The 27,531-nt window shown below is 41.1% G+C and overlaps 2 protein-coding genes across 2 annotated transcripts; one reads left to right on the top strand and one right to left on the bottom strand.

Annotated features, from left to right (window-relative positions):
• Positions 1-3,085: 3,085 nt before the first annotated feature.
• On the top strand, positions 3,086-26,698 carry slc13a3 (solute carrier family 13 member 3; the record flags this gene model as incomplete). The annotated part of the gene is made up of 13 exons (XM_080732937.1): positions 3,086-3,193; positions 4,981-5,246; positions 7,423-7,601; positions 9,178-9,247; positions 9,753-9,932; positions 10,584-10,709; positions 12,603-12,695; positions 13,379-13,483; positions 15,433-15,530; positions 18,229-18,341; positions 20,169-20,330; positions 25,880-26,017; positions 26,513-26,698. The coding sequence occupies 13 exons, from the start codon at positions 3,086-3,088 to the stop codon at positions 26,696-26,698; spliced, it is 1,824 nt and encodes a 607-aa protein (XP_080589063.1).
• On the bottom strand, positions 22,184-23,072 carry LOC308291873 (elongator complex protein 5-like; the record flags this gene model as incomplete). Its single annotated transcript, XM_080734011.1, is given in 2 exon segments — positions 22,184-22,834; positions 22,836-23,072. Coding segments are annotated over 2 exon segments (888 nt in total).
• Positions 26,699-27,531: the final 833 nt, after the last annotated feature.

Below are 27,531 nucleotides of genomic sequence, written 5' to 3'. Positions count from 1 at the left end.
CGCTAGTTTTGTCTCGGGTCCTACCTTAACACTGTCCACTGTCCAGTCCAGTGAGTGAAAGTACAAAAGTATTAGATCAGATTAGATTATACATTTAGACTGTATTGTACATCAGCCAGTCGTATTTGGTGAGGGTAGCAAACCGGCTGCCTTGTTGCGGTTCTGCTATGCCACAGACAACCTCCTGCTCTTCGTAGAAAATGCAGTCTCGCCCCTTTGGCTCCTCTCTCCTTGCTGGGTCATTGTTTAGTTTCTCCCTGTACTTTCTCGTTCTCTCAGCACTTGTCATTTTCCAGCTGACAAAAGAAAATGCAATGTATAGTTTAAGACAAAGAGAAAATATTGTTTAGATTGAAACAATATGTTAAGGTTTCTGTGAAGGGGTTTCTGCTCTGTCTGATGAATTTGAAGTATCACTGAATGAAGCTAAATTACATTTTATGTAAAAATGTTTAAAACAAATGTTTAAATGTACAAAAGAAACATGGAACTTTGTTATTTGTTGTTATATCTGTAGTTAAATACAGTATAAATCATATGGTGTGACAGTCAAGTCATATGGTGTGACAAGCAGACATGTCACACCATATGATTAAGTGTCACACCATATTACTGTTTTGTCCATTTAGGTTTACCTTGAGGCTACTATGTACACATTAGCATGCTAACAGCATGCTAGCTATAACAAAGCAGCCTAGATCTACATGGAAATATGACCAAAACTTCAAATAACTTAAGCTTTTTTTAAAGAAAAGGTGTCACACCAAAAGACATCCAGAATGGTGAGTTTGTCAACGTTTCAACAAGATGGCATTTCATGAAAATGTTAAAATCATAACTCACCTCAGACACCTGTCTTGCAGTTGTGCTGGGAGTGCTGAATAGCCTTACAGAAGAAGGACCTCTCTAGCCAATAGGTGTCCAAATAATTGCCTGTTTAATTTTTCCAAACTAGTGTCACACCAAATGATTTTGGGTTGGGGGACAAAATGTTTTTGATCAGAAATGACTGAAAACATTATGCTTTGACTTTGAAAAGATATAGGCTCAAAATAGACATTTTTTTTAGCCTAAATTCATTTTCAAATGATTTTTAGCAATTCTTTTTCTTAGTTTTATTCAAGTTCCCACTTTGAGAAACAAGGTCAGGACAGTCACACCATATGAGTTTTGCCATGTTTGGTTGAAGATTCTGAAGAAATGAGGAATGAAATGTTTTAATCTTGAGTAAGTTCACATAAAGCTTAATGTCCTGCACAATATTCAGAAGGTTTTTGACAAATATATTTTTTATTTATACATGTTTGACACCGAGGACAGCGAAAACGTTACGTCACGTCACCCACCCACATATTGATGACCCCTGGTGGCCTGGTCTGGGTCCAAGTTTTGCCCTTCATCATATTGTGACAGGCCCTCATCCTCATTTACACCTATGAGACAGCTCATAAAACATGTCTGTGGCCTCATTGGACAGTTAGGTAAAACTGCCAGCCCAAATCAGATTTTTTGACTATCCAGATTGGAAATGTATCCAGTCTGAAAAGCAAAAAAAAAAACAACAACATTAAGTTTACATTTAACACATCACGTTTCAGTACACTATGAAGGAACTGGATGGCAATTGATCATCTTATCAATGTCCTTGCCTTCATTTCAGGATCGGAAAGTAACTATGTATATTTACTCAAGTACAAATATGAGTTACTTTTACTTGAGTATTTCCATTTGTTGATACTTCATATACTACTATAATAGATATGAATTAATTAATTATGTATTTTAGTATAAGTTAAGCTACCCAGTAGCACATAAGATAATAAAATCAGCCTCAGATTTGCCAGCCTCAACATGAAGTGATGAACACATTAATGCATTCATCATAATTACAATCCAATTCATCCATCCATTCTTTCTTGTTTGTTACTGTAAGTTTTGATACAAATACTTTTGTACTTTTACACAAGCAAAATGCGAATGCAGGACTTTCACTTGTAACAGAATATTTCTACATTATTGTGGTTTTGCTATTCTATATAAAATTGGAGTGCTTCCAAACTCCCACGAGTCATTGATCTTCTTGTAGGACTACAAAGTTACACATGGATAACACACTGAGGATTGTAGCAGAAAATAAATGAACTTGGACCCAAAAACAGTTCCCATAGCAACACACTGGTTGCAAGTTAATGTATCCATTTGTATCTCAGAGTGTGTACTCATGTAACCACATGGACCCATTAGGGTCTGAGTTAAATGAACACTTTGTACAGCATATTATATTATTTATAGTTGATATCCGCTTGTCATTCAATGTTATATGAGATACTTCAATGGTTTCCTATGGAAATAAGCTTATAGTCTTTTCTGGGATCTCCTTTTAGTAGACCTTGTAGTGAACTGTAGGCCTACCGTCATTAAACTGTAGGTCTACTTTTCCTTAATGCAAACTTCTAATAAAGTCTTCAATCAATCACTCAATCAATCAATCAATCAAATATGTAGGCCTATTATATAGGCTATTAGAAATTATATTTTGATATAGCCTATTATATTATATTATATTATATTATATTATAGGCCTATATTATATCCCCTATATTAACGTTCATTAGCTTTATTTTGAAAACAGTGTATGTTTGTATTATTATCATTGTCATTATAGATTAGATATTTACTGGCGACCCATAACAGCGGGTCCGCGGCCCAAAACGGGTCACGACCCAAGGTTTGGGAAACACAAGTAGTTGTACGATGTATAATTAACCAAAATACTTCGCTTTGTTTGTCCCTCCTCAACTCACGTGTTTATTCTCATGGAAACACAAAATATCATGATTCACGATGATGTCCGTCCGTCCAAAAACACTGCATCCCTTCCATCTGAGGAGTTAACCTGTAAACGCAGATGGTTAATCTGCTGTCCCCAAAAACACTGCGAAGGAGGTCAAAGTAATAAAACAACAACACAGATCTGCTAAAGTTCTGATCAGCAGACGCCGCACAAGAAACAAGCAAGTTTCAGACTTCCGTGAAACTATATAGGACGGATCGTCTATTTTTGTTTTGATATTTTGACATTATTATGGAACTGTCAGTTCTGTCTAAGAAACTGTGGTGCGTGAGGAAACAGCTGATAGTCCTGTTGGCTCCACTTCTGTTTCTGCCTTTGATTTTCGCTCTTCCCGAGAAGGTAAGGAGAAGTGGTTTCATCAGGGGTGCTGACATGAATATTAAGCATAATGAATTAGTGCACGTGTTTCACAGCATTTTCACAATCACCGACTGGAATTCAATTTATAGCCTACATTCCTGACAGAAATCGGGCTTTACTGAATTTATTTAGAAGCCATTCACTCGTTCAATGCTGCAAAGTCATGCACAGGCTAGACCGGTTTTTATTAAAGTGGTTTGATGGTTAACAGCTTTAATTGTTTTGGTTCTGAAGGCAGAAAGCTTTAAAGCAACTTTTGCCATGATTTCCCTTTGACTAGATGCGCTTCTTTTCGCGTCGTGGATGTCCCTCGCCAAACGCACTGGCCAACATAGGTTTACATTTTCACAATGATGCGCTTTGTAGCACTTTGGGCCAGTCCCTTTACTCAAGTAGTAGCCTACTAGCCTACTGCTACTTGAATACAAATTGTCATCTACTCTATTACATTTTTAATGTAGTCTATAGGCCTATGTTGTATAGTTTTTACTTTGCTATATTATTTAATACCTTTAGTTACTTCTCAGATTGAGATTAGCAATACTAAAAATAAATACATAGAGTGTATTATTATAGAATAGATTAAGATAACATTATATTAACCATGGGGTCACAAATGATCCAGCAGTAGGCTACATCAAGTAATAATCCCCTTCTTTTCAGAATGCAACATTTCTACACATTAGGCTACATCAATAATTGAATAGAGTAGGCTACAATAGGCCTACATTCATCATTCTAAACTTGGTCATCCAAAATCAATGCATCAAGATGCAGGTTTTGGGCCAGGCAGATGCTTACTGTGCTGTGATAATGCTTATCAGCAGTGTCAGCTATCTATACAGTCCATGGCTGGGTTGATTACTATTATTACTACATTATACAGTAGATGCCATGGCACAATGTTTTTCAAATGTTTCAAATGAATATATATATTTTGTGATATACAGTACATGTATGTGATTATCAGAAGCCCAGTATGTTCATGCGCAGCATTTGTTTTCTTGCTATTGTTTACTTATATAGCACTATAATAGGATTTTAAAAAGTAATAATACTGGATGTAACGAAGTACATAAACCTAAACTACAAGTCATGTACAGTATGATAAACCTCTTAAAACAGTTAGGTATTTTGCAGCAGTGAAAAATGTGCAAGAAGCATAAGCTGTGCGTTATTTATCCATATAGGCTACAGCAAAAACAGTTATTATTGATTACATTATTATACAGTATTATTGTAAGCATAACTAATAACCTTTGCTTTAAGCGAAGCACACTTGCATGTTATGATTATTAGCTATAATATCTAATTTATTGTAAGATATTGCTTGTGCACACGCACGCACGCGCGCGCACACACACACACACACACACATTAGGGATGGGTCGATACGAAAATCTCATATCGCGATTATTGTGACAAAAGAAATCTCAATTTACGATATTATCGCGATAATCAAAATCCAGCAAATAAAATGTGAATTGATCCCATGCACGATGGAGGACAATTTCACGATAAATTTATACTCCACAATACGATTATCGCGAGTGTTTTTTATCACGATTAACGATAATATCGCTTATCGTCCCATCCCTACACACACACACACACACACACACCCACACACACACACACACACACACACACACACACACACACACACACACACACACACACACACACAGTGCGTCCACACTACAGTGTCCAAAAGAGATCACAAAACGTTCACATCGAGGCACGGGGGTTCTTTTTTTTTCTTCCAGGAGGGCAAATGTCTGTACGTGGTCCTGCTGATGGCGTCGTGGTGGTGCACGGAGGCTCTTCCCCTGGCCGTCACCGCCATGCTGCCCGTGTGCCTCTTCCCCACCATGGGCATCCTGCCGTCCAAGACCGTCTGCCCGCAGTACTTCCTCGACACCAACTTCCTCTTCCTCGCCGGCCTGATCATGGCGTCGGCCATCGAGGAGTGGGGCCTGCACCGCAGGATAGCCCTGAAGGTCCTGAAGATCGTCGGCGTGAAGCCCGCTTGGTGAGGACGGACGGAGGAGGCCGATCGTTGTTGTCGTATTGTTTTAACTACGTGGATCCTATTCTCCTTTTGCACAAAGTAGTGCAATGCAAGATAGAGGGCGCCAGATCCCTTTGAGTCACACCCTACCACTACTTCCTGTTCATTCACAGAGCATTGATTCTAGTTGTTTTCTCCATTAGATTAAAGTGCTTTCTTTTCACTTTTTTCAACTTTTATTACTTTTATTACTACTATTTGTCTGCCTCATTTTTTTACCATCCCGAGTAATAAAAGTTGAAAAAAGTGAAAAGAAATCTAATAGAGAAAATGACTATAGAATCAATGCTCTGTGGATGAACAGGAAGTAGTGGTAGGGTGTGACTCAAAGGGATCTGGCGCCCTCTATCTTGCATTGCACTACTTTGTGCAAAAGGAGAATTAAGCAGTGTTTCTCAAATGTTCAAATTTCAAGGTCTCCCCTTAACTCTGTACAAATGGAACCAAATGGAACCAAATGGAACCAAATGAACCCTAACGGGTTCATTTGGTTCCATTTGTACACTGTCAGAGTTACAGTCTTGTATGGGTCAATTTAGAACCCCTTAAAGGAACCTAGCCTGGGTGCCAGTATGCTTGCTCCGTTCCGTGATTTGTTTTCTCTCCGCATCAGTCTGTGAATGATTCAGTTGACTCGTGTTTCTGAACGTCAGTTGTGACGTAGGCGACGTCTTTGCTGATTGGATGTTGTTCCAACGAATCAGAGTAGGGTTAGGGTAGCTACGTCATCAGCCAGCCAATACACACTGGTGTATTTGTCCCGCCCCGCACCACAGACCAAACGGAAGCCGCGGTTGTGTTCCATCCACTTTCTAAGTCCCGCCTCCCCTTGGAGATACAAGGCTTTCCAGACTGTGATGCGGAGAGACAAAACAAATTGCAGAGGGGAGCGAGCAGGCTGGCACCCAGGCTAAAAGGAACCCAGAGTCTCTGGAATCCACTTTGAGGACCACTGCCCTATAGCGTCCCTTTTCTGGGTGTGTCATGATAGTCGAACATGCAGTGAGAAATAGCTCATCTATAAGCTCGAAGCACGCGTTGTAGCTCAAAGCACACGCCAATCCTGTTTTTCAAGTGACGTCATCATCAGAATATGAGGTGCTTTGCTCAGTGCTGCCGCTGATCTGTAGTGATTGGTTTAGGGAAAGTCAAAGTCCCTCCCCTCCAGAAATCTCTCAAACAGGCCACAATGTCGGACTAAAGCTTCAGCTGAGTCTGAAATCAGGCTACGCGTTGTGAGCTTTTGTGACATGTTCTGAGTTTGTAGATCACCTGCCTTCGGCGACGCAATTTTGTGTAAAGGGAAACTAGACGTGCCGCAACCCCTCCGTCATTCAGTTGCCGTTTACATCCGTGTCTGTCCAGACTCATATAGTATTATGTAGTGAAAGAAGACTTTGAAGACATGTTATGTGATTTGTGAGGCCACAGTGACCTTTGACCTTTGACCACCTACTTACTTCTATTCAGTTCATCCTTGAATCCAAGTGGACGTTTGTGCCAAATATCATGAAATTCCCTCAAGGTGTTCCTTGGGGACGGATGAACAACACGGAAACATAATTCCTCCGGCAATGGCTGTCTGTCGCTGGGGGAGGCATAAAAAGGAAGGGGCCAAGTACAGACCCCTGGGGAGGACCCCTAGTCAACAGGGACGTGCAGAGAATGTTAGAGAGGCAGGGGCTGAAATTTAGAAAAGGGCCTTTTGATGAAAATATTGAAAATAGCAGACCTCCAAGCTCACAACGTGTCGCGCTGCAACAAGTTGTGAGCTTGGAGGTCAGCTATTTTTGGTACTTGATACCACACTAAACTAAGCATAAAAAAGGCAATACTGGAGATACGGCATGGATTTCTACACAGTGAGGGCAATTCTTTCAGCATAAGATAATGCATTCAAGTTCAGGAGAGTTTGGACAAGGCAGTTCTCTTGTATGCTGCCTTCAGGGCATTTGCATTTCTTTCACCATTGTAAAAACTGGATTCATGTACTGGAGAGGGCACTTTTTACACGCGGCTAAAAGGGCAGGGCCTCAAGCCCCCTTTGATGTCTATGCGTGCACATGCACGTCAACAATGTTGAATAAAATTCAAACCTTTACCGGTCGATGACTGTTTACCATAATTCTGTTTCCAGGCTCATACTGGGAATGATGCTGACCTCGTCCTTCCTGTCCATGTGGCTTAGCAACACCGCTACCACCGCCATGATGCTTCCCATCGCTAACGCTATCCTGGAGAGTCTCTACGGGCCCCTGGAGGACCTGAAGCGGAACTGCAGGTCCATAGAGGATTCAGACAACGACATACTAAACGGTAACTACTGAAGGGCTGTTTAGTTGATGATTCATTGTCATACAAATGATTGCGATTCATGATTTAATTGTGTTTTTGGCACCGAACATTGGAACATTGCATATTTATGCGTCTACGTACAATTGCACTGGGCAGATGGCAAATATCTCATCGCCTATTACTGAAATATACAAAGAAATGACTGACAATGACCGGTAGCAATAATCAAAATCAATAATGTATTATGGAAAAATTTATGTCAACTGTTTGGAGCTTCTAGAGCTGCCATTTTAACTATTTATTGTAGTGTTTCAAGATTTTTAGACACGTTTGCCCTACAGCTAATTCCCAAAATTGGTGTGTGGACATTGGACAATGATATGAAAATAATGCTGGAAATATGAACATTTCTGTTGATTTCATCCAGCTTTTTATACAGCTTAATGGAAACGCTTATGCAAAAATATTTGCGATTAGCACATTAGAATCAATTTAATCAGGTGATTACTATAGGCCTATGTGGTAATAGTTACGCCCACAGAAGTTGGACCTCCTGTGTTCTGCAAGCTAACAAGGCAGCGTTGTGTCGAGGCTGGACATTCATTCACACCCGTATGTGTGGAATGTAGTCTGAACTCACTCCCTCTGGCACATCAAAGCCACAAAATGTATTCAAGTCATGAAAGCAGGGACGTGCTGGCCATTGGGAAAAGCGGGACAACTCCCGAACGGCCGGTTCATTCCAGGCCGGTCCAGGCCGGCCATTAGGAAAAAAAATTAAAATAAAATGTCAGCCTTCGTTCCATTTTGGGGGCTGGGCGGCCAACAAAGTGTCGGGAAGAAACCTTGTATCTCCAAGTTTCAAATTTGTAATTTTTCTTTTCGCAAAGCAAAGCTCTGCTTCATCATACAAGGCCATCGCACAAAAGTAGTGAAAACAGCAGATCTACAAGCACACAACGCCTCGCGGTGCGAGGCGTTGTGTGCTTGTAGATTGGCTGTTTTCACTAGTTTAAATAATTTTTTAAATGATAAAATACAAAACAAACGGTTTTGGACATACAAGGTTTCCACTCGACAACGACGAAATATAACTCATATATGGACCACTGGCTTGTCACTTGTCATGATCTGAAATGGCAAATCTTTGAGTAGCAGCAGCGCTATGGAGAGATCTCTCTCTCTATAGCGCGCAATGAGGGCCTCTCCAACTCTTTTTCCCGGGCTGAATCAGGGGCCCAGCATGTCCCTGCATGAAAGCTTTGTGTTAAAATACTGTGTTTAGATTCTATCTATTCATACAGGTATTGTAGGGTGCACGGAAATGTGTTATCTCTTGAATTTGTAATATGTAAACCAGGATGTGAACTTTGTACAATAATTTGTTCCGACACATTGAGCTCTGGATGCAAAGTTAGACAATATTCAGAAAGTAATGTATTGATAATGTTAGACTACTTTCAAGTCAGACATTACACATCAAAGACCTAGTTGGCACTTACAGTATCATTCTCATGTTTGGCTAGAGTAGGCCTATCTTGAAATGTTTTTTTTTTATGTGAACCTGACACGACTTCTTCTGTTCAACTTCTCTCAGGTCAATCCAACTTAAAGCTGCAGTCAGTGAACTCACTGCAGTCAGAGAAACAAATATTATCAAAGGACGGGTAAGGATAACATGAATACATAAATCTGACATGAAAACAACGTGCTTTTTGCCAAACCATATAAGTAGAACAACACTTTTTCTTTCTTCACAAAACTCAAAGTACTGTATGTTTATACAATATAACTAGTAGATCTGCAGTGATTGGAGGTGGTCTCCCTACTCTTCCATTGAAACATTGAGACCCTACTGGTTGACAACGACAATTAAACCATTAGAAGCAGAATTGGATTCTAGATGTGCATTTAAATCATTGCAATTATCTGCATGATCGTCCATCAGGCACCATCAGACACCTGACATAAAACCTAGGATTGTAGCTTTGACCCATTTGAATATTATAGATTAAACATATAGCAGTTTGAAGCATCATTTATGCTCATTGCGCAGCGCATTGTGAGCTTGTAAATTCTGCTATTGTCGCCATACGTCAAAGTTTAATTGAGGCTTAACTCTGAACAGTGCAATAAACAATTGGACAAATAATCCCGTTGACACCTTTAAAGGATGGACGGAACGGAGCACAGTGACGCGAGGACAGCTGAAGACCTGCGTTCAGAGTCAGAGTACCAGATGAAGGTGTGGAAAGGCTTCCTGATCTGCATTCCGTACGCGGCCAGCATCGGAGGCACCGCCACGCTGACCGGAACCGCACCCAACCTCATCCTGATTGGACAACTGAAAAGGTCAGCAACATGGGGTGTCACAAAGGGGGGGGGGACTCGGGAGTGGTACTGAGTTACTAGGGCCCAAGGTGGATCGGGTCTTAATTATGTCATACTTTAGCTATGACATAGCAGATCTACAAGCTCACAGCGCGGCACCGAGTGCCACACTGTGAGCTTGTAGATCTGCTAATTTCGAAAAGCCGCGAAAATGTATGCAAATCTTTAAATATATATGTATTTTTTAAGCAGACATTTGTAACTCAAATTTGCTTCTGGGATGGGGGGGGGGGGGGGGGGGGTCCTGGAACTGTATATTTTGAGATGGGGGTCCATGGCCAAATACATGAAAAGGTTTGAGCACCACTGACATAGAAACATAGGTTTTTTCAAAAAACCTTAGAAAGATTTGAAATATTCAAAGACTTGCACACATTTTCACAATAATTCAAAAATAGCAGTGCGCTGTGAGCTTGTATATCTGCTATTTTTCAATAGTTAAAGCACAAAATAATCCAGTGAATCCTTGTACCCAGGGCCCAGAATGTGGTGCGACACCCCTGAGTGCGCTGACTCAAAACTAGAATGTAGGCAGATTTTGTGTTTTTAGGAGGAAAGCATCGACACCACATTATAATACTGTATTGTTTGATCTTTGCTTTTGATTTGCAGTTACTTTCCAGACTGCGACGTCATCAACTTTGGATCTTGGTTTGCGTTTGCGTTCCCCCTCATGGTGGTGTTTCTGTTCCTGGGTTGGATCTGGATTTCGTTCCTCTACGGGGGATTGAACACAAGGTGTGGAGAGATTCTGTGATCACATTAGGTTTGAACAGGGACGTGCTGGGCCCCTGATTCAGCCCGGGAAAAAAGGGTTGGAGAGGCCCTCATTGCGCGCTATAGAGAGAGATCTCTCTCTATAGCGCTGCTGCCACTCAAAGATTTGCCATTTCAGATCATGACAAGTGACAAGCCAGTGGGCCAATTACATGAATTAGGCCTGTATTTCGTTGTTGTCGGGTGGAAACCTTGTATGTCCAAAACCGTTTGTTTTGTATTTATCATTTAAAAAATGATTTAAACTAGTGAAAACAGCCGATCTACAAGCACACAACGCCTCGCGGTGCGAGGCGTTGTGTGCTTGTAGATCTGCTGTTTTCACTACTTTTGTGCAAACAGTTTAATTTATTCCTAATGGCCCGGCCTGGACCGGCCGAGAATGAACCGGCCGTTCGGGAGTTGTCCCGCTTTTCCCAATGGCCAGCACGTCCCTGGGTTTGAACCTTTGAAGATCTCGCCACTTTCAGAAAATCTTTTGATTACATAATAATGCCAGGTTGAAATTGGTTAACCGCTTAAAGCAGTGTCTTTTACACCAAGTACGACCTCGGAAAATATCTGTATCTGTCTCTCCAAGTACCACCATTATAACTGATGTTAGAATACAGGTGCATTGACCCCATCCTATTCAGCTATGCACATTGCACAGTCAACACAGGAGTAAATGTATTCCTTGAATCCAGTGAGATTCTTTCGTTTCTGTTGCATTAAATGTAATACCTACAATTCCAAGTGCTTGTCAGGGTGGGGGTCCCCAGTTCAAATATGTTCATTTTGGTGGTCACTGCCTAAAAAGGTCCACCTAGTAAGGGAAAGTTAGCTTATTGCTACATCAATCTGGGAACTAAATCTAAATCACTAGCTTTCTTCACAAAATGTGTTCATAAAGGTGTCTACTATCACCTCTGAACTTCGTCAAACCCAACTCCCTTGACATACTTTGTGGGAGCCAATCAAAGTTGGGGGTATCGGGATACCCAGGGCCTGGGATTAAAGGGGGAAAAATAAAAAATGGCCAATATGAACGTATGAGGTGTGTAATTAGGGTATTGTTGTGCTGCTGAATCCATTCCAACCACTAGTTATCAGTTAAAATTACTCCTTGGCCACAAAAAAGGCCTAATTGGTTAAGGATTAGCCAATCATGTCATTCGAGTTCACCTGTGTCCTGTTAGTCCCTGTTTTAAACCCTGTGTTTGAGTGTTCCTTGTCAGATTGTATCATGTTATCCTGTGTGTCATGATGTGTGCTTACCCACCTGATCTTGAATAGTTTTCATGAATTCAAACCCTACTTTTTTTTTATTGCCAATATTATATGTCTCATGGACAGACAAAAGTAGCTGTGGCCTATTTTATGGCCAAGGAGTCATTTTAACTGAAAACTAATGGAATGGATTCAGCAGCCCCAAAATACCCAAATTACACACCTCATACGTTCATATTGGCCATTTTTTATTTTTCCCCCTTTAATCCCAGGCCCTCGGGATACCCAATAACTTTGATTGGCTCCCAAGGGAGTTGGGTTTGACAAAGTTCAGAGGTGATAGTAGACACCTTTATGAACACATTTGTGAAGAAAGCTATTGATTTAGATTTAGTTCCCAGATTGATGTAGCAATAGGCTAACTTTCCCTTACTAACCAGGGGCATTGACAACTCATTCTTATGACTTCCTATCTAGCCACGCTTTATAAACTATATATTTTTTAAAGAGAAAACAATAAAACAATAAAAATCAGCGAATATTCGACTTTGGTGAAGAACGTTGAATAGTGGCTTTGATATTCTAATATTTGGTGAATGCCCTAGTGTGATGTTTGATCATTTCCAACGTCTTTGTGTTGCACAGATTGTGTCTGAAGCGACAGGATCAAAGAGCGCTGGCGGAAGCCAAAGCGGAAGCCGTCATCGATGACGACTACAGGAAACTGGGACCCATAAAGTGAGGATCTCTGTGTGTCAATCTCATGTAACGTAGAACCATTTAGGCCTGGAATTATTGAATGCTTTAACAAGTGAAAAATAGCAGATATACAAGCTCACAGCGCGGCACCGAGTGCCTCGCTGCGAGCTTGTAGATCTGCTATTTTTGAAAAAGTCGTGAAAATGTGTGCAAATCTTTGACTATATGTATTTTCAAAGCGAACGTTTGTAACTAAAATTTTGCTTCTAGGGGGTCCCTGGAACTAAGTATTTTGAGATGCGGGTCCGTGGCCAAATAAATATCATTTTGGGAGTCCTTCACATGAAAAGGTTTGAGAACCACTGACATAGTAGTCTCTCAAGAACAGACTAACTGAGCTCCAGTTAAGTGAAAAGGACCTTTTCTTTGATGATGGCTAGCCTGATTGCTGACATAGAAACATAGGTTTTTCAAAAAACCTTAGAAGGATTCAAAAGACACTTATAGAATCGGGTCAAAATTCTAATTTTCACGATTTTTCAAAAACAGCAGATCTACAAGCTCGCAGCGCGGCACTCGGTGCCGCGCTGTGAGCTTCTATATCTGCTATTTTTCAATAGTTAAAGCATAAAATAATGATGCACAATACTGTGTACCCGTTCTGAATGGGTTAAATGTTTACATTGACGTTGACGTTCATTTCACTCAACACTCCTTTTCAGTTTCGCCGAAGGGTCCATTTGTTTCTTCTTCGTGTTGTTCGCCCTCCTGCTGTTCACACGAGACCCCAAGTTTGTCACCGGCTGGTCCGTGTTCTTCAAGAAAGGGTAAGAAAGGGGTATGGTCACTCATCTGCATCAGAAGCATTCTGTCCAACGCATGGAGAGGCGTCAGATGCCTCGGTTTCCCCATGTAGTCTGGTGGGTTGTGGGTGGTGGCGGTTTTCTGGTGTGTACTTCATAATTATGACTTATAGCCGGCGACCCACAAGCCCAAAGGCTCAAGGAATAGGGTAGGACCTGTGATTTTCTGCCGTACTTTTTATTTCTGTTTTATCTATTAGTTTGGTCATTAAGGTCCACAGAATGAGAGGCCTGCTCTGCCGGAAACATTGCGAAAAAAAGTGATGGCCATTTGCATATTCACTATCCCATTGACTCCACTAGAAATATATAAAAAAAAGGAAAAACATCTGCTTTAATTAGCATGTGAGGGGTCAAACTAGGGGTTCTTCATGATTCTGAATCCATTGCAAGCATTTGTTTTGCATAAAAAACATTGCTTGGGTTAACTTTCGGCAGCCCAAAACTGTGAAAAGTGGAAAAAAAGTGATGACTCATCACTTTTGACTGTTTTGGGGGGCCGATATCTAGCCCAAGGAATGTTTTTCATGCAAAACAAATGCTTGCAATGGATTCAGAATCACTGAAAGCAAACCTTCAAACATGTTGGACTTCGGCGTCAACACCATCGACCTGCTGCAACGGGCAACTCCGCCCCTTTGCTCCTATAGAATCAGTGGAAGCTGATGCTGAAGTATAGGGCATTAATTGATGAAAAAAACATAAAAAGTTTAAATTTGGAGTTACAAGGTGTCTGCCCAAAGACAGCAACGATATGGCTGAATGGTTAGTGTCCATGCCTAGGACTCCGGAGGTCCAAGGTACGATTCCAGCTCCAGCTATGTGTCGAAGTGTCCATGAGCAAGACACCTAACCCTTAACTGCTCCCTTCCCCCGTGCCCGTTGTGGGCAGCACTCAGCTGGGTTAAGCTGAAACCGAATTTCACCCGTGGGATAATATAGGTAATTATTATTATATATTTTTTACATATAGTTTTCACATAAATGTGTGACAGAAAAGTATTAAAATATTTGTACAAACTGCAGTAAAACAAATTAAAGACATACCAAACGGAAACAAGAACAAAACACAGACAAACACAAAAACTAAAATACGGGCGAACAGCACAACACAATATTCATACAATTATCCATACTTATCAAATCAATACACAGTCAGTTATTCAGAGTGGTAACATCTCCACACAAGGGGCACACTAAAAGGTAAATCGAAGGAGTACAGCTGGGGCTTTCCAAACCAGGTCATCACTTCCATTATAAATCAGTGTAGCTAGATCCTTGGGCAAATAGTTTATCAGTGGCTGCCAAATATTTAGAAAATCGTCTTCCTTCTCTTTTAATTTGGCACCGAGTCTTTCCATTGGTAGCACTCTGTATATTTCTCTGTACCATTGAGTCACTGATGGAGGTTTCTCCATTATTATTATTATTAACCGTGGCATGGTCCCCCAGGGGTCTGTACTTGTTGGCACCCTCCTTTTTAACCTTCTACAACCAATCTCTTCACAGAAAATTGGCGATCTATAAGCTCACAACATGTAGCTTTGTGATGGGTTGTGAGCTTGTATTCTATGTTGGCCACTTTTGCTGAATGTTCACCTGCTGTGATATGCCCAGAATAGGAACACTATAGGATTCATGTGGTTAATCTGCATCGCATCGCTTATGATCTTTTTGTTCAGTAGGCCTTACAACAAACTACGATTACATATCAACCAATCAATGTGAAAACATTCTAATTGACTAAATCAATTAGTCTGATTAACCCACTTAGGCCATGTTTTATGCTTTGTCCTACAATGGGGAAAATAGCCAATCTACAAGCTCACCACGTGTCGCATTGTGAGCTTGTAGAACGTCTATTTTAAAAATCCAGTGGATTCAAAGGATTCATTGGGTGGTGTTTCCTTCAGGTATGTTTCTGACGCAGTGACAGGAGTCATCATCGTCTCAATGCTCTTCTTCTTCCCCTCCACAAAGCCTTCTCTCAGCTGGTGGACCAACCCTCAAGGTCAAACACACACACTAACAAACATCGCCATGTGGGCTTGTGGTGGACATTTTTGTCAAAAATTTAGTTTTGCCACGGACATACAAAATGAGTGGACATAAATGATCGGAAACACAAATAGATAGCTCTGAATGACCACAACAGGTCTGTACTGTAACTCTGAGAGTGAACATTTGGAGTTTAGTACTCTCTCAGAGTTATGGTAGTCCTTGCAAATAAAAACGTTTGAGAACCACTTGTACAGTAGAGCAGGTGTTCCCAAACTCTTTTGTCTCAGGGCACCCCAAAAATATTTTTTTTTAAATCTGAGGCACCCCTACATTATAATTTTCACTCCCAGCACCTTATATTTATAGCATATCGTCGATGTCGGGTGGAAACCTTGTATGTCCAAAACTGTTTTGTATTTATCATCTATAAAATGTACTAAACTAGTGAAAACAGCCGATCTACAAGCACACAACGCCTCACATCGCGAGGCGTTGTGTGCTTGTAGATCGGCTGTTTTCACTCGTTTTGTGCGACAGTCTTGTATGATGAAGCAGGGCTTTGCTTTACCAAAATACGTACACATTTGAAACTTCGATAGTTTCAAATACGAGGTTTCTGCACGACAGAGATTTTAGTGATTATGTTGCGAGGAAAACGTTGAGATTATAGCCATTTTGGTTAGAACTGACTGAAAATAACTGTACTTCAAGTTTAAAATGATACTAAATATTTTTTCAAGTGTCCAAATAAATTCCACCCCTGGACTGCCATCACGGCACCCCAGGGTGCCCCGACACCCACTTTGAAAACCCCTGCAGTAGAGGACCTTTTATGCAGGGCCCAGAATTTGGTGTGACACCCCAGGATGTCCTAACACCAGGGTCTAAATGTCACAATGGAAGAGTAGGGAGACCACCTCCAACCACTGCAGACCCAGTTATTTTGCATTAATATTCTCTGCCATACAGATTGATTAAAATAATGTTTTATCCATTTTAAACATTTTTGCAGCTTTAACATTGACCACCACAAAGGCTCTATAATGTGTGCTTGGATTGCAGCCGTTACAAATAAGTAGCAAATCTTCAAAGGAATGTTAATGATGCAGATTAGAGTCTGAACGAGGTGTTTGTGTGATTATATTAATCTCGCAAGAAAAATGTTGCCACAGACTCACAGTTCTGTGAGTGCGCACGTGCGTGAGCATGCATGAATTTGTCTCTACTGTACATCTGTGCGTATGTGTTGTTTATGCACATGTGAGCACACGCGCATGTGTGTCCTTGCATTTGTCTGTACGTGTGTGTGTGTGTGTGTGTGTGTGTGTGTGTGTGTGTGTGTGTGTGTGTGTGTGTGTGTGTGCGCGTGCATGCGTATGCGCGCGCGTGTGTGTGCGCGTGTGTGTGCGCGTGCGCGTGTGCGTGTGTGTGTGCGTGTGTGTATGTGTGTGTGTGTGTGTGTGTGTGTGTGTGTGTGTGTTCAGCTGGTCAAACAAACCACTGGACTTGGATGAAGAATAGAAAAAAAGTCCCCAATGAACGCAAAAGATCATTGGGTTCATTGGGTCAAACAGTTCAATTGTTTTACATTGGTATAAATGAAAGTACCTGATAAAAACTGAAGGGTATTTATATGCAGGCCTTGAAGTATCTTAAAAGTTGGGCAAGTGATATCCTTTTGTTAAAATAAGTGTTCAATAGCTCTATATTGTGATAGGTGTCATTGATATAGAATTTCTGTTCAGTAACAGGGTTCTCCCTGTTGTTACAGCTCTTTAGTAAGCAGAAAATGCGTTTTCAGGCCTGGATACTTCTTTTACCCAATCAGGAGAGAGAATTCACACAGGAACTGGAGCACTGTAAAATTGAAGCTGATAGATGATTGGCTGATGAGATGGGGAGACCTGTCCCTGAACAGACACGCTATTTTAACTAAATATCACTTACCCTACCTTTAATAGATTAATTAGATATTAAAGAATTTCAAAATGTCAAAACCAAGGTGCTTTTTGTTTCTCAATTTCATGTACTGAGCACAAAATCTACATGTTACACTGAAGTACATTTAACAATATTCTCATAGTACTTGTAAGTTGCAAATAAGAAACACGTAGCAATATTGTGACTGGGGTTATTACAGTAATATGGTAGTTATTGCTTCGTCAGTGAGTTTCATGAATGGTTTTGTAGAAGCTTTTTCTTCCTAAAAAATAGGAAGAAGCAATTAGAACAAGGATGTTCAGGAACATCCTCAGTGTAAATTTAAAGGAGCTATAGTCAACTTTTTCTTGAAAAACAGATGCTAAAATAAAAATAATGTTTCGAATTTTTTTAATAAAAAAATAAGCTTCATATATGTGTTTCTATTCAAAAATGACCACAAAAAGCGTAAACTAATGATAAAATAATCATTTTGGCCATTGTCAGCCCGACACTTTGTTTACATTCTATCTAGTCTATAGAATAGGATGTAAACAAAGTGTCGGCCCTACAATGAAAAAGTTGACTATAGCTCCTTTCATTTACAAATGGGACTAAATAGAACCGCAAGAGTGCATTTGGTTTCATTTGGAAACTCAGAGTTACAAATGGCTAGTTTTAGTACCTACCTAATTAATTAGCATCATGTGCATGTACAGTAGGCTACTGTAATAAACCTAGTGGGCAATGACAACGCAAATGACTATGTTGAACTGTTGTGTCCTCAGCATCAAATACAGCGTATGTTCCTCTGTTGTCCTGGAAGAAAGCTCAGGACAAGGTTCCGTGGAACATCGTTCTGTTGCTTGGTGGAGGTTTCGCCATGGCCAAAGGCTGTGAGGTAGAGTTTGTTGATTATTGCATGTTGACTTTGACCCACTGTTGTTTTTGACAGCAAATTTTGATTTAGTTTTATTCATAGTCTTTTGAATAAAATGTCTTTTAGTTTTAGTCATAATTTAGTCACCTGAAAAGTTTTAGTTTTAGTCTAATTTTAGTCGACTAAATATAATACGATTTTAGGCGACTAAATCTAAAGTTGATTTATTCAACTAAAATGTATGTTGGCAGGCCTTGATGACATTGTAATGGCTGATTTTACACTTGTTTGCGTGCTGAAAATAGCCGATCTAACGCGTCGCAGCGCGACACGTTGTGAGCCTGTGGATCTGCTATTTTCAGCACGCAACACCTGAGAGCAACGAAGCCTAAAATAACTCTCTTTTCAATTAGTCCCTCCGTAACGTGTTAGTCTAGTTTTTATTTTGTTGATGAAATTGTCAATATATTTAGTCTTAGTTTTAGTCATCACAGCTTAGTTTTTATTTCGTTTTCGTCAGTGAAAAAAACACAGTCGACAAAACATTTTTCGTCATAGTTTTAGTCGACGAAATCAACACTGCTTTGACCCAACTACAAAATGATGTGGATCTCGAGGTCCACATAGAAACGGGGTTACTTTATGTGACCTCAGTCATCTGTGTTGTCAGTCATCTATGACAGTGTTTCCCAACCACTGTGCCGTGGACCTTTGGTGTGCCCTTTGAGATGCTTTGGTGTTCCCTTTGAAATGTTACAAGGAAGTCACAATTTAAGGACTTTTAAAACCCTTTTAACCCATTTAGGCCTGACCTAAATTTTCTGAAAAACTATTTTATTCAAAAAATAACCTACAAAAACAAATATGTGGCTCATGACTAGGGTTGTCACAATTATTACATAATCGTCTAATCGCAATTATTTGACATAATCGCGACTATTTTTCATAATCGTCATAATCGTTCCCATGTTGCATTTTTTTTTCATATATTCTTAAGAAAAGTCCAAAATAGTGGAAATCAGATGCGACGCGTTGTGAGCTTGTAGATCGGCTATTTCCACTATCAATGTTCTTTTTTAAGTATAAAGCAGTTGTCAAATATGTCAGTAATTTCTTTGTATATTTAGGTTATGTGTCATATCTACCATGTGCAACTTACAGTTCAAAGCCCCAAATCCAAACAGAAATGTAATTGTCAACGACAAAAACACAATTAAATCGTTAATCGCAATTATTTGAGTGACAAAATGAATCGTCATGTAAAATGTCATAATCGTGACAGCCCTGCTCATGATGTTGACTGCAGGGACGTCAATTGGGTATGGCAGGGGTATGCAGCTTTAGAGGAGACGGCCTTATGCACACCTACAAGGACTGGTGCGTTGGAACAGTGGCGTTGAGAACTGGAGAAGTAGAGTCCCGCACACAGTCTTCACTCACAATAACTTTATTACAACGTTTCGGTCGTTCAGACCTTCATCAGGCATGTATGCAGCTGCCATACCCTGGGTCCAGGGGGAAAATAAAAGTTACTTTTAAATATAAATCCATGAATGTATCTTTGTCTATCTGTGCTGGTTATTATGTTGTTAAATTACAGTAATATAACTACAAATGCAAAATTTAACAAAATGGTTACTTTAACAAGGTAAGAAAAAATAAAATGTACTTCTTAAAATAAATGTATCATTCATGCCTGTTGCTAAGGTATGGCAACATGACTGGTGTCTTGCACGCGCGCGAAGGCACATGTGCAAGACACCAGTCATGTTGCCATACCTTAGCTTTTTCTGAACTGACGCCACTGGTTGACTGTTGTGTGGTGATGTGCTGGCATCCATCCTACAGGAGTCGGGTCTGGCGGCGTGGATTGGAGGTCACCTCCAGCCCATCGCTCAGGTCCCACCAGCTGCAGCTGTCATGTTGATCACAGCCTTCCTGGCCTGTTTCACAGAGTTTGCCAGCAACACGGCCACAATCATCATATTTCTACCTGTCATCGCTGAACTGGTGAGAGCTTCCAGCACCATCTGCTCACTAATGATCCACCATGGTTTTTATTTGTATTTATCTAACCTTTATTTAACCAGTAAAAACCACGTTGAGACCATAGTCTCTTTTACGAGTGTGAACTGGCCAAGAGAAAACGCAAATAAATGTTACACAAGCTCTGCCAGTAACAACAAATACAGGACATGACAAAGACAGACATATAACATCCGTAAAAACAATACCCACGACCTAGGAAGTATAAGCTCAAGGAGAAACAGAGAATCTAACAAAGTGACCAATATGAGACGAATATAAAACTAAGAGCAACAATGTTCTATTTTTTACTAAACTAATATAAAACTAAGATCAACTACATTTGTTACATTGCAGGAGCAATGTCTGGGACGTGTGCCCATGGCAATCTTTTTAAAACTCACTAGAGGGATCACAAATTTGAGTCTGGTCTGTAGATTTCAGATTTTGGACTAGTCAAATTTAGCACAAATGTAAGATTACTGAGAATGGCTGCGACATGGCTGCAAAATGAAGGGAATATCCACATTCTCTTGAATAATGACTTTAACATGTATTTATTTATTTCATAAGCACAGCAGCAGCAGTCTATTTAGAGAAACGGACGCGTTTCGGCCTATGGGCCTTCCTCAGCGTTTCAAAAAGCGACATGGCTGCGACATGAAATGACCAGCTTTTTCCGAGGTCGGGAGAAAAACAGGACTTCGTTCTATAAAGGAAGCTCAGTGTGAATTCTTGCTTCTTTGCCAAGGAATCAGAATGTGGTGCTTAAAATTAAAAATGTTGTTCAACCAAATCTCAAGATGGGGTTAATAATTTTGTATACTAGGCCTATTTTATAATTATATTGTATTTATTCTGTACAGCTCTGATCATATGACATTCTCCTATATTAGAATTGGCTACATGGCCGAGTCACTCTGACTCAGCATAGCCATGAACAAACCCAATCCTGCCCATATATAGGCAGGACCACAGCCACGACACACTGACTCAGACATAACCATAAACTAATAAGATGCCTCAGGGCGACATGCGACCTCGCAAGGTTGCGCCAATTCTTGGCCATCTGGCCAGTGATGTATACCGGACCTGTTACCCAATATGGAGACCCCTGGTACCTATACAGTATATGGAGATCCAGATGCTGTATATGGAGATATGCTGTGAGAGCCCAAACATGCTTACACAGTTATTCGCTATGTGAAAGTCCTATGATGTCTATGACATCTGACATCATACCCTTTTATGCCCATACATGGAGATCCCTGTCTGTAGAACCAGCCGTTAAGCCCTTTGCACACAGGACAGTTGCGTTTTTTTCGTTTGCGGCATGAATAAAACGCATTGGATTTGGTGTGCAAGGCTGTGCGGAATCGGCGCTGCGGATCCAAAAAGGAGTCATAAAAGGAGTGATGAGTTTTTTACCGCATGCGACAAGACGCACGAATCGAACTGGGTTCGATCGAGAAAAAACGCACGGCGGCAGCCACTCGTCGCACGGCTAATTCGGAGCCGGTGTGCATGAGGTCATAGAGAATCATTGTTTTCTTTTCAAAAAATTATATTGTCCGTTTTATCCGTGCGGTTAAACGCGCCTGTGTGCAAAGGGCTTTAGTGTGGTATGTGGCCGATGTGGCCTCCATATATGGGCATTCCCATATGAAGTCCTGTTAGACATGGGAGGGTAGGTGAGAGCTACAGTAAGTGCTATGGGCTAGTGCAACTCTAGATGCCAGATAGCATTATAGCATCTAAGTTGCTTGAGGCTAGACTACAGTAGGATGGCAAGGCTGGCATGAAACATGGCAACTCCAGTGGGTTTCTATGCCCTTGGCCTAGACGTCAAGATCATCATCAGGATCCTCCTGGTCATAGTCGTCATTTGCATCAGGCTCATACAGAATCCGCCCTGTTCCGGGGCCTGATTTGAGGAGAGCGGATTTCTTCTTTTTACTGAAGACAAATGGAAGAGACAGTTTTTCCTTGGCTTCTCGCTCTGCGTTGGATAAGCGGAGGTTGAAGGTCAAGTTGGCTGCTGGGTCCGCCTCAGGTTCAGCCTGTATGGTTCCAGGGTGACTGGGCTTGCTCTGTACTGTGACTGTAAGATCATCTTTGATAGTGAAGATATCTTCATGTTGCATAACCTTCCCTGAATGTGAGCGTCTTGTTGTTTTTGCGGTGGCTTCGTGTCTTCTGAGCCCAGGAGTCAAAGTGATGACTGCAGTGGCCAAGTGGTCCACACTCCCTACTATGCCACGCTGATGAAGGTCTGAGTGCAGCAGACCAATAACTGTTCCCACAGCTCCCCCTTTCTTTAGCTGCTGAAGACATTTACAGATGGCAAAGGGGCTGAGATGTCTCAAAACCCATGAAATAGAGTCAATAACCAGGGTCACTGGCTTTGACTGTGGCGTTTGCTTGACGAGATCGACAATCTCCTCGGCAGAGAACCGTTGAACTGTGAAAGGTGGATGTTCACTGTTCAGTCCATCCTAGGGGGTCTAAGTACGCATTGTGAACGTGTAGCCTTTGAATGGAAGCCCCTTTCAGTCCATCATTAAGCTCTTCCTCACTAACATCAAAGCCCAATACATGGACAACCTCCGCCCTGTCTAAAGCTGCTTTTATGAAGCTCTTGAGAAGGCGTCGACCCGAGTAGTTTACAGAATCCTGAATTATTATAAACCCTCCTGCCTCAATTCCTTGCACCATGTCAAGCAACATGGTCAGTCTGGTCTTGTTGCTTGTTGCTTGTTGCCTTATATATAGGCATATATGGAGATCCGGTTCTCCAGAGCCACAGATCTGAATGCTATGCCTGCCCTGTATATGGTCATGTGTATACATGTGTATATATGGGACCGACCGACTTCAAACTCAGCGCGCACATCAACAGAGGACGCGAGGGAGCGCGCTGCCCGCCAGCGACACAGGTAGACAGACGAATAGAGAGATCTCCATATATGGGCACTACAGGGACACGGACAGACATGTACAATCTGTCAAAGCCCCTGACTCTGTGACATATTATTCGGATCGGCGTTGCGGCTCGAACCTCTAGTTATTTAAAGGGGTACCGTGTTTTGTTTTATTTTGAAATGTATTTCTTCTGGGTGAGGCATGCATTTCCAACTTGCATCGTTTCCAACTTGTGCCCAACGGGCACTGGTCTAGTATCATAAACATAACATCCAATCATCTCCGAATTGTTAAGGCGCCTCTAGAGAGTGCTCGTGTATGTATAGAGGAGTTCTGCCAATGCGAGGTGAGAAACAGCGCCGATCACTTGGTTCATGTACGCCGGAAATGTCACTTTTTCCCCATAGATTCCAATGCATTCCGTAAACTTCCGGTTCAGCGCATTCTCACTATTCCCCAATAGATGTGTATAGAAGTAGGGGGTGGGCGATATGGTGATAATTATCGTTGAGACGATACAATGCCTCCACGATATGCCTTTTCAGAGGTATCGTATATATATCGTGATACAATTGAGGGAGCCTTGTAAAAAATCCTGTTTAATCGTTAATACAGAGATTCATTGCAGAATTCAATTTTGGTCAAAATCATCAGTTCTCAAACTTTCAAATGTCAAGGTCTCCACTTAACTCTGACAGTATACAAATGAAACCAAATGGACCCGTAACTTGTCAGAGTTACATACTTGTAAAGTTCAATTTAGACCTTCCAAAAGGAACCCAGAGAGTCTTTTGTCAAGTGACTTGAAAAATAACCATAAAAACCAACGTGAAAAAGAATCGTGATAAAATTGTGTATCGTGATACAACTTGGGAAGATATTGTGATATTGTATTTTTCCATATCGCCCACCCCTAAGTAGAAGACCTGGCCCCAAGAAGGGAACGGAGATCACGCGACTAGAGGGCTCTGTGTATGTACACATACATACCGGTACATACAACACATACATACATTACATCCCTTGACCTCCTGGTTAAACAGTGGATTCACAGGCTTGTTAAACTCTCACAGTTGTTGACCGACATAATGGTGCATGCGTTGGACATTAACAGCAGTTATCAGTAATCATTATCCGAGGATTCTTTGTCCTCTGCAATATTGCAAATCCTGCAATACTGTTAAAAGGACAGTAGCATGCACACTAACCAAGCCACCGTGTTTTTAGATGTGGTCAGCATATATCTGATACACCAGGGGTCTTAGACGTTTTCGGGCCAAGGACCCCTTAGTTGAGAGAGAGATCTTTTTCATAGTTTCCATAATAGTTTCATTGCGTGACAGCACAATCATCAGTGTATTTTGGATTCATGTTAATGTGTGTTTCCAGTTATTTAACCACTTGAACCGTCAATACTTGATAAAGTTGACCTTTCACTCTTATCTGTACTTATTCTGCTCTTTTCCCCTCTACAACAAAGCTCTTTGCCGAAAATTGTAGATCTGCTATTTTTGGCTAAAGTTCTCAGAATTTGGACACTAGGGTTCAAGGGGTTAATATAAAAAAGGAGAAAAAAAAAAGTTTCTATCACACAAAGATTTGGAGGACGCCCTGTAGTAACTCTGAGGACCCCTAGCGGTCCCGGACCCCCTGTTGAAGACCCCTGTGATACAACACACCCTATAGCTTAAGCACTTTAAACCCTGTATACGCTGTTGACCCGAGTCCCCCAGAGGTCTATGCTTGGTCCATTCCTTTTTCCCTCTACACCAAATCTCTTTGCTGAAAATAGACAATCTAGCCTGTTGGCTCACAATGCGTTGCAAGTTGCAACATGACACTTTGTGAGCTTATAGATGGTCTATTTTGACTAATGTTGGCCCCAGAATAGGGACGCTAGTGTTCATGCAGCTATTTGCTTACCTTCTATCGAGTAAGATGCTGGTGCAGTTATTACTCATATAGTTATGAGTAATAACTATATGTTGTATAGTTGTATACAACATAGTGTATGTTGTATGGACAATATGTTATTGTATGTCCAAAACGGTTACTTTTCACTTCAGTTTCAAATTCCAAAATGGCAAAAATAGCAAATCTACAATCTCAAAACAAAAGTTGTGATGTGACATGTTTTGAGCTTGTAGATTTCCTATTTTTGCAACTTTTGTCTGATGCTGTAGTATGATAAAGTAGCCATTCATTTACACAAAAACATTTAATAAAAAAAATATATATATATCGTCGTTGTCGGGTGAAAACCTTGTAAGTCCAAAACCGTTTGTTTTGCTTTTTTCATTTAAAAAATGATTTAAACTAGTGAAAACAGCCGATCTACGAGCACACAACGCCTCGCACTGCTCGTAGATCGGCTGTTTTCGCTACTTTTGTGCCACGGCCTTGTACGATGAAGCAGGGCTTTACTTTGCGAAAGAACATACAAATTTGAAACTTGGAGATACGAGGTTTCCACCCGACAACGACGATATATATATATATATATATATATATATATATATATATATATATGAGGTAAGAGATGTCCGCCCGACAGCAACAATATGGTTCAAATGTTGTGGTTTGGTTGACATGTTGTGTGCTTGTGTCTTTAGGCGATTCACGCTTCCATCAACCCTCTGTACTTCATGATGCCGGCAACAATAGGATGTTCATACGCCTTCATGCTGCCCGTGTCCACTCCACCAAACTCCATCGCCTTTGCTTCAGGACATCTTATGGTGAAAGACATGGTGAGGAAATTCACGCATCCATTTCTCTTGAATGACGCGCTGCTATTCCTAAAACACTCTAGTTAGTGTTATTATTGTGGGCTCGCCTGAAAGGCGAGAACACTATGTTATCTTCATTATTTATTTACCAAGTTCTGCCACGACAGTACAAAGGCAGGGCCCTTAGCCAATGAGGTGCAATTGAGGTGTGGAAAATCTGGGAGTGGTGTTAGCTGGAGTATTGATTGAGCTTCAAATGACAGCACGCTGCAGAATATAGTCATGGGCGAGCCCACACAGTATTTCTAGTTATTATTAGTGTTTTTGCCTGAAGGGATATTATGATGTCACCCTTTTCCCCTCTCTGATTGGCTATGGGCCCATGGACCGTAGCCTGTGATTGGCTATGGGTATAAACACACACAGACATACGGTACATATATTTGATTAAATTATGGGTGTGTTTGAAAATGCATACTCAGCGAACTGGTGTGCCATCTTGTCGTTTGATCACAGGTAAAAACTGGTATTGTCATGAACGTTCTGGGCGTCCTGGCGGTTTCTCTGGCCATGAACACGTGGGGCGTGGCCATGTTCGACCTGAACACCTTCCCAGACTGGGCGAACCTCCATCCCAACGTCACCGGTGATGTCTTCAACGTGCGCCTCTCATTCGGCCCAGTGACCAATGCCACACTTTGATATATAATAGTCTCTTGATGTGAAAGATGGTAGATGACAAGGTATCAGTATACATTATAGTTCATAACTCAATGATGTTTATCAACCACATGATGGCATAATAGGCCATCATTCTGCACAAATAGGCGAACATAGGGATATAATGAGTCGCGTTGAGACGCATTGTGAGCTTGTAGATCGGCTATTTTCCCGCAAAGAGATTTGGTTTAGAGGGAAAACGGAGGGGGCTAAGTATAGAGCCATGGGGTATAGAGGGTGTGACTGGTTAATAAATATATCAGTATAGTTATACTCAATGATGTTTATTAATAGATATAAGTATACTTTATTATAATTCATACTCAATTAGGTGCATTAATAAAGATGTCAGTATTCTGTACATTATTGCAACCGTAGGTCGCAGTTTACTGTCAGAACCGTCACAGCTTGTCCGTATACGTGTAACATATACGTGTAAGGCCTGACACTGTTGTTCCCCTGACACATCACTGTGACATCACAGGTGACATCACAGTGATGTCAGATACTCAGAGCAAGGATAACACCTGACACTGTGGTTCCCCTGACACATCACAGGTGACATCACAGTGATGTCAGATACACAGAGCAGGGATCTCCATATATGGGCATAAACAGGTGACATCACAGTGGTGTGGCTGGTTCAGACAGGTATCTCCATGTATGGGCATAAAAGGGATTGTATGTTGTGATATCATGGGAACCACTATATGCCCATATATGGAGATCCCTGGTGTCATCATATCTAACAGGACTTCATAACCATATATATTGGGAACTGGTCCGATATACATCACTGGCCAGACGGCCTAGTA

The sequence above is a fragment of the Nannobrachium achirus genome (genome assembly GCF_963921795.1).
Source record: "Nannobrachium achirus genome assembly, chromosome: 9".
Lineage (NCBI taxonomy): Eukaryota > Metazoa > Chordata > Actinopteri > Myctophiformes > Myctophidae > Nannobrachium > Nannobrachium achirus.
This window is presented reverse-complemented; position numbering and strand designations above follow the sequence as displayed.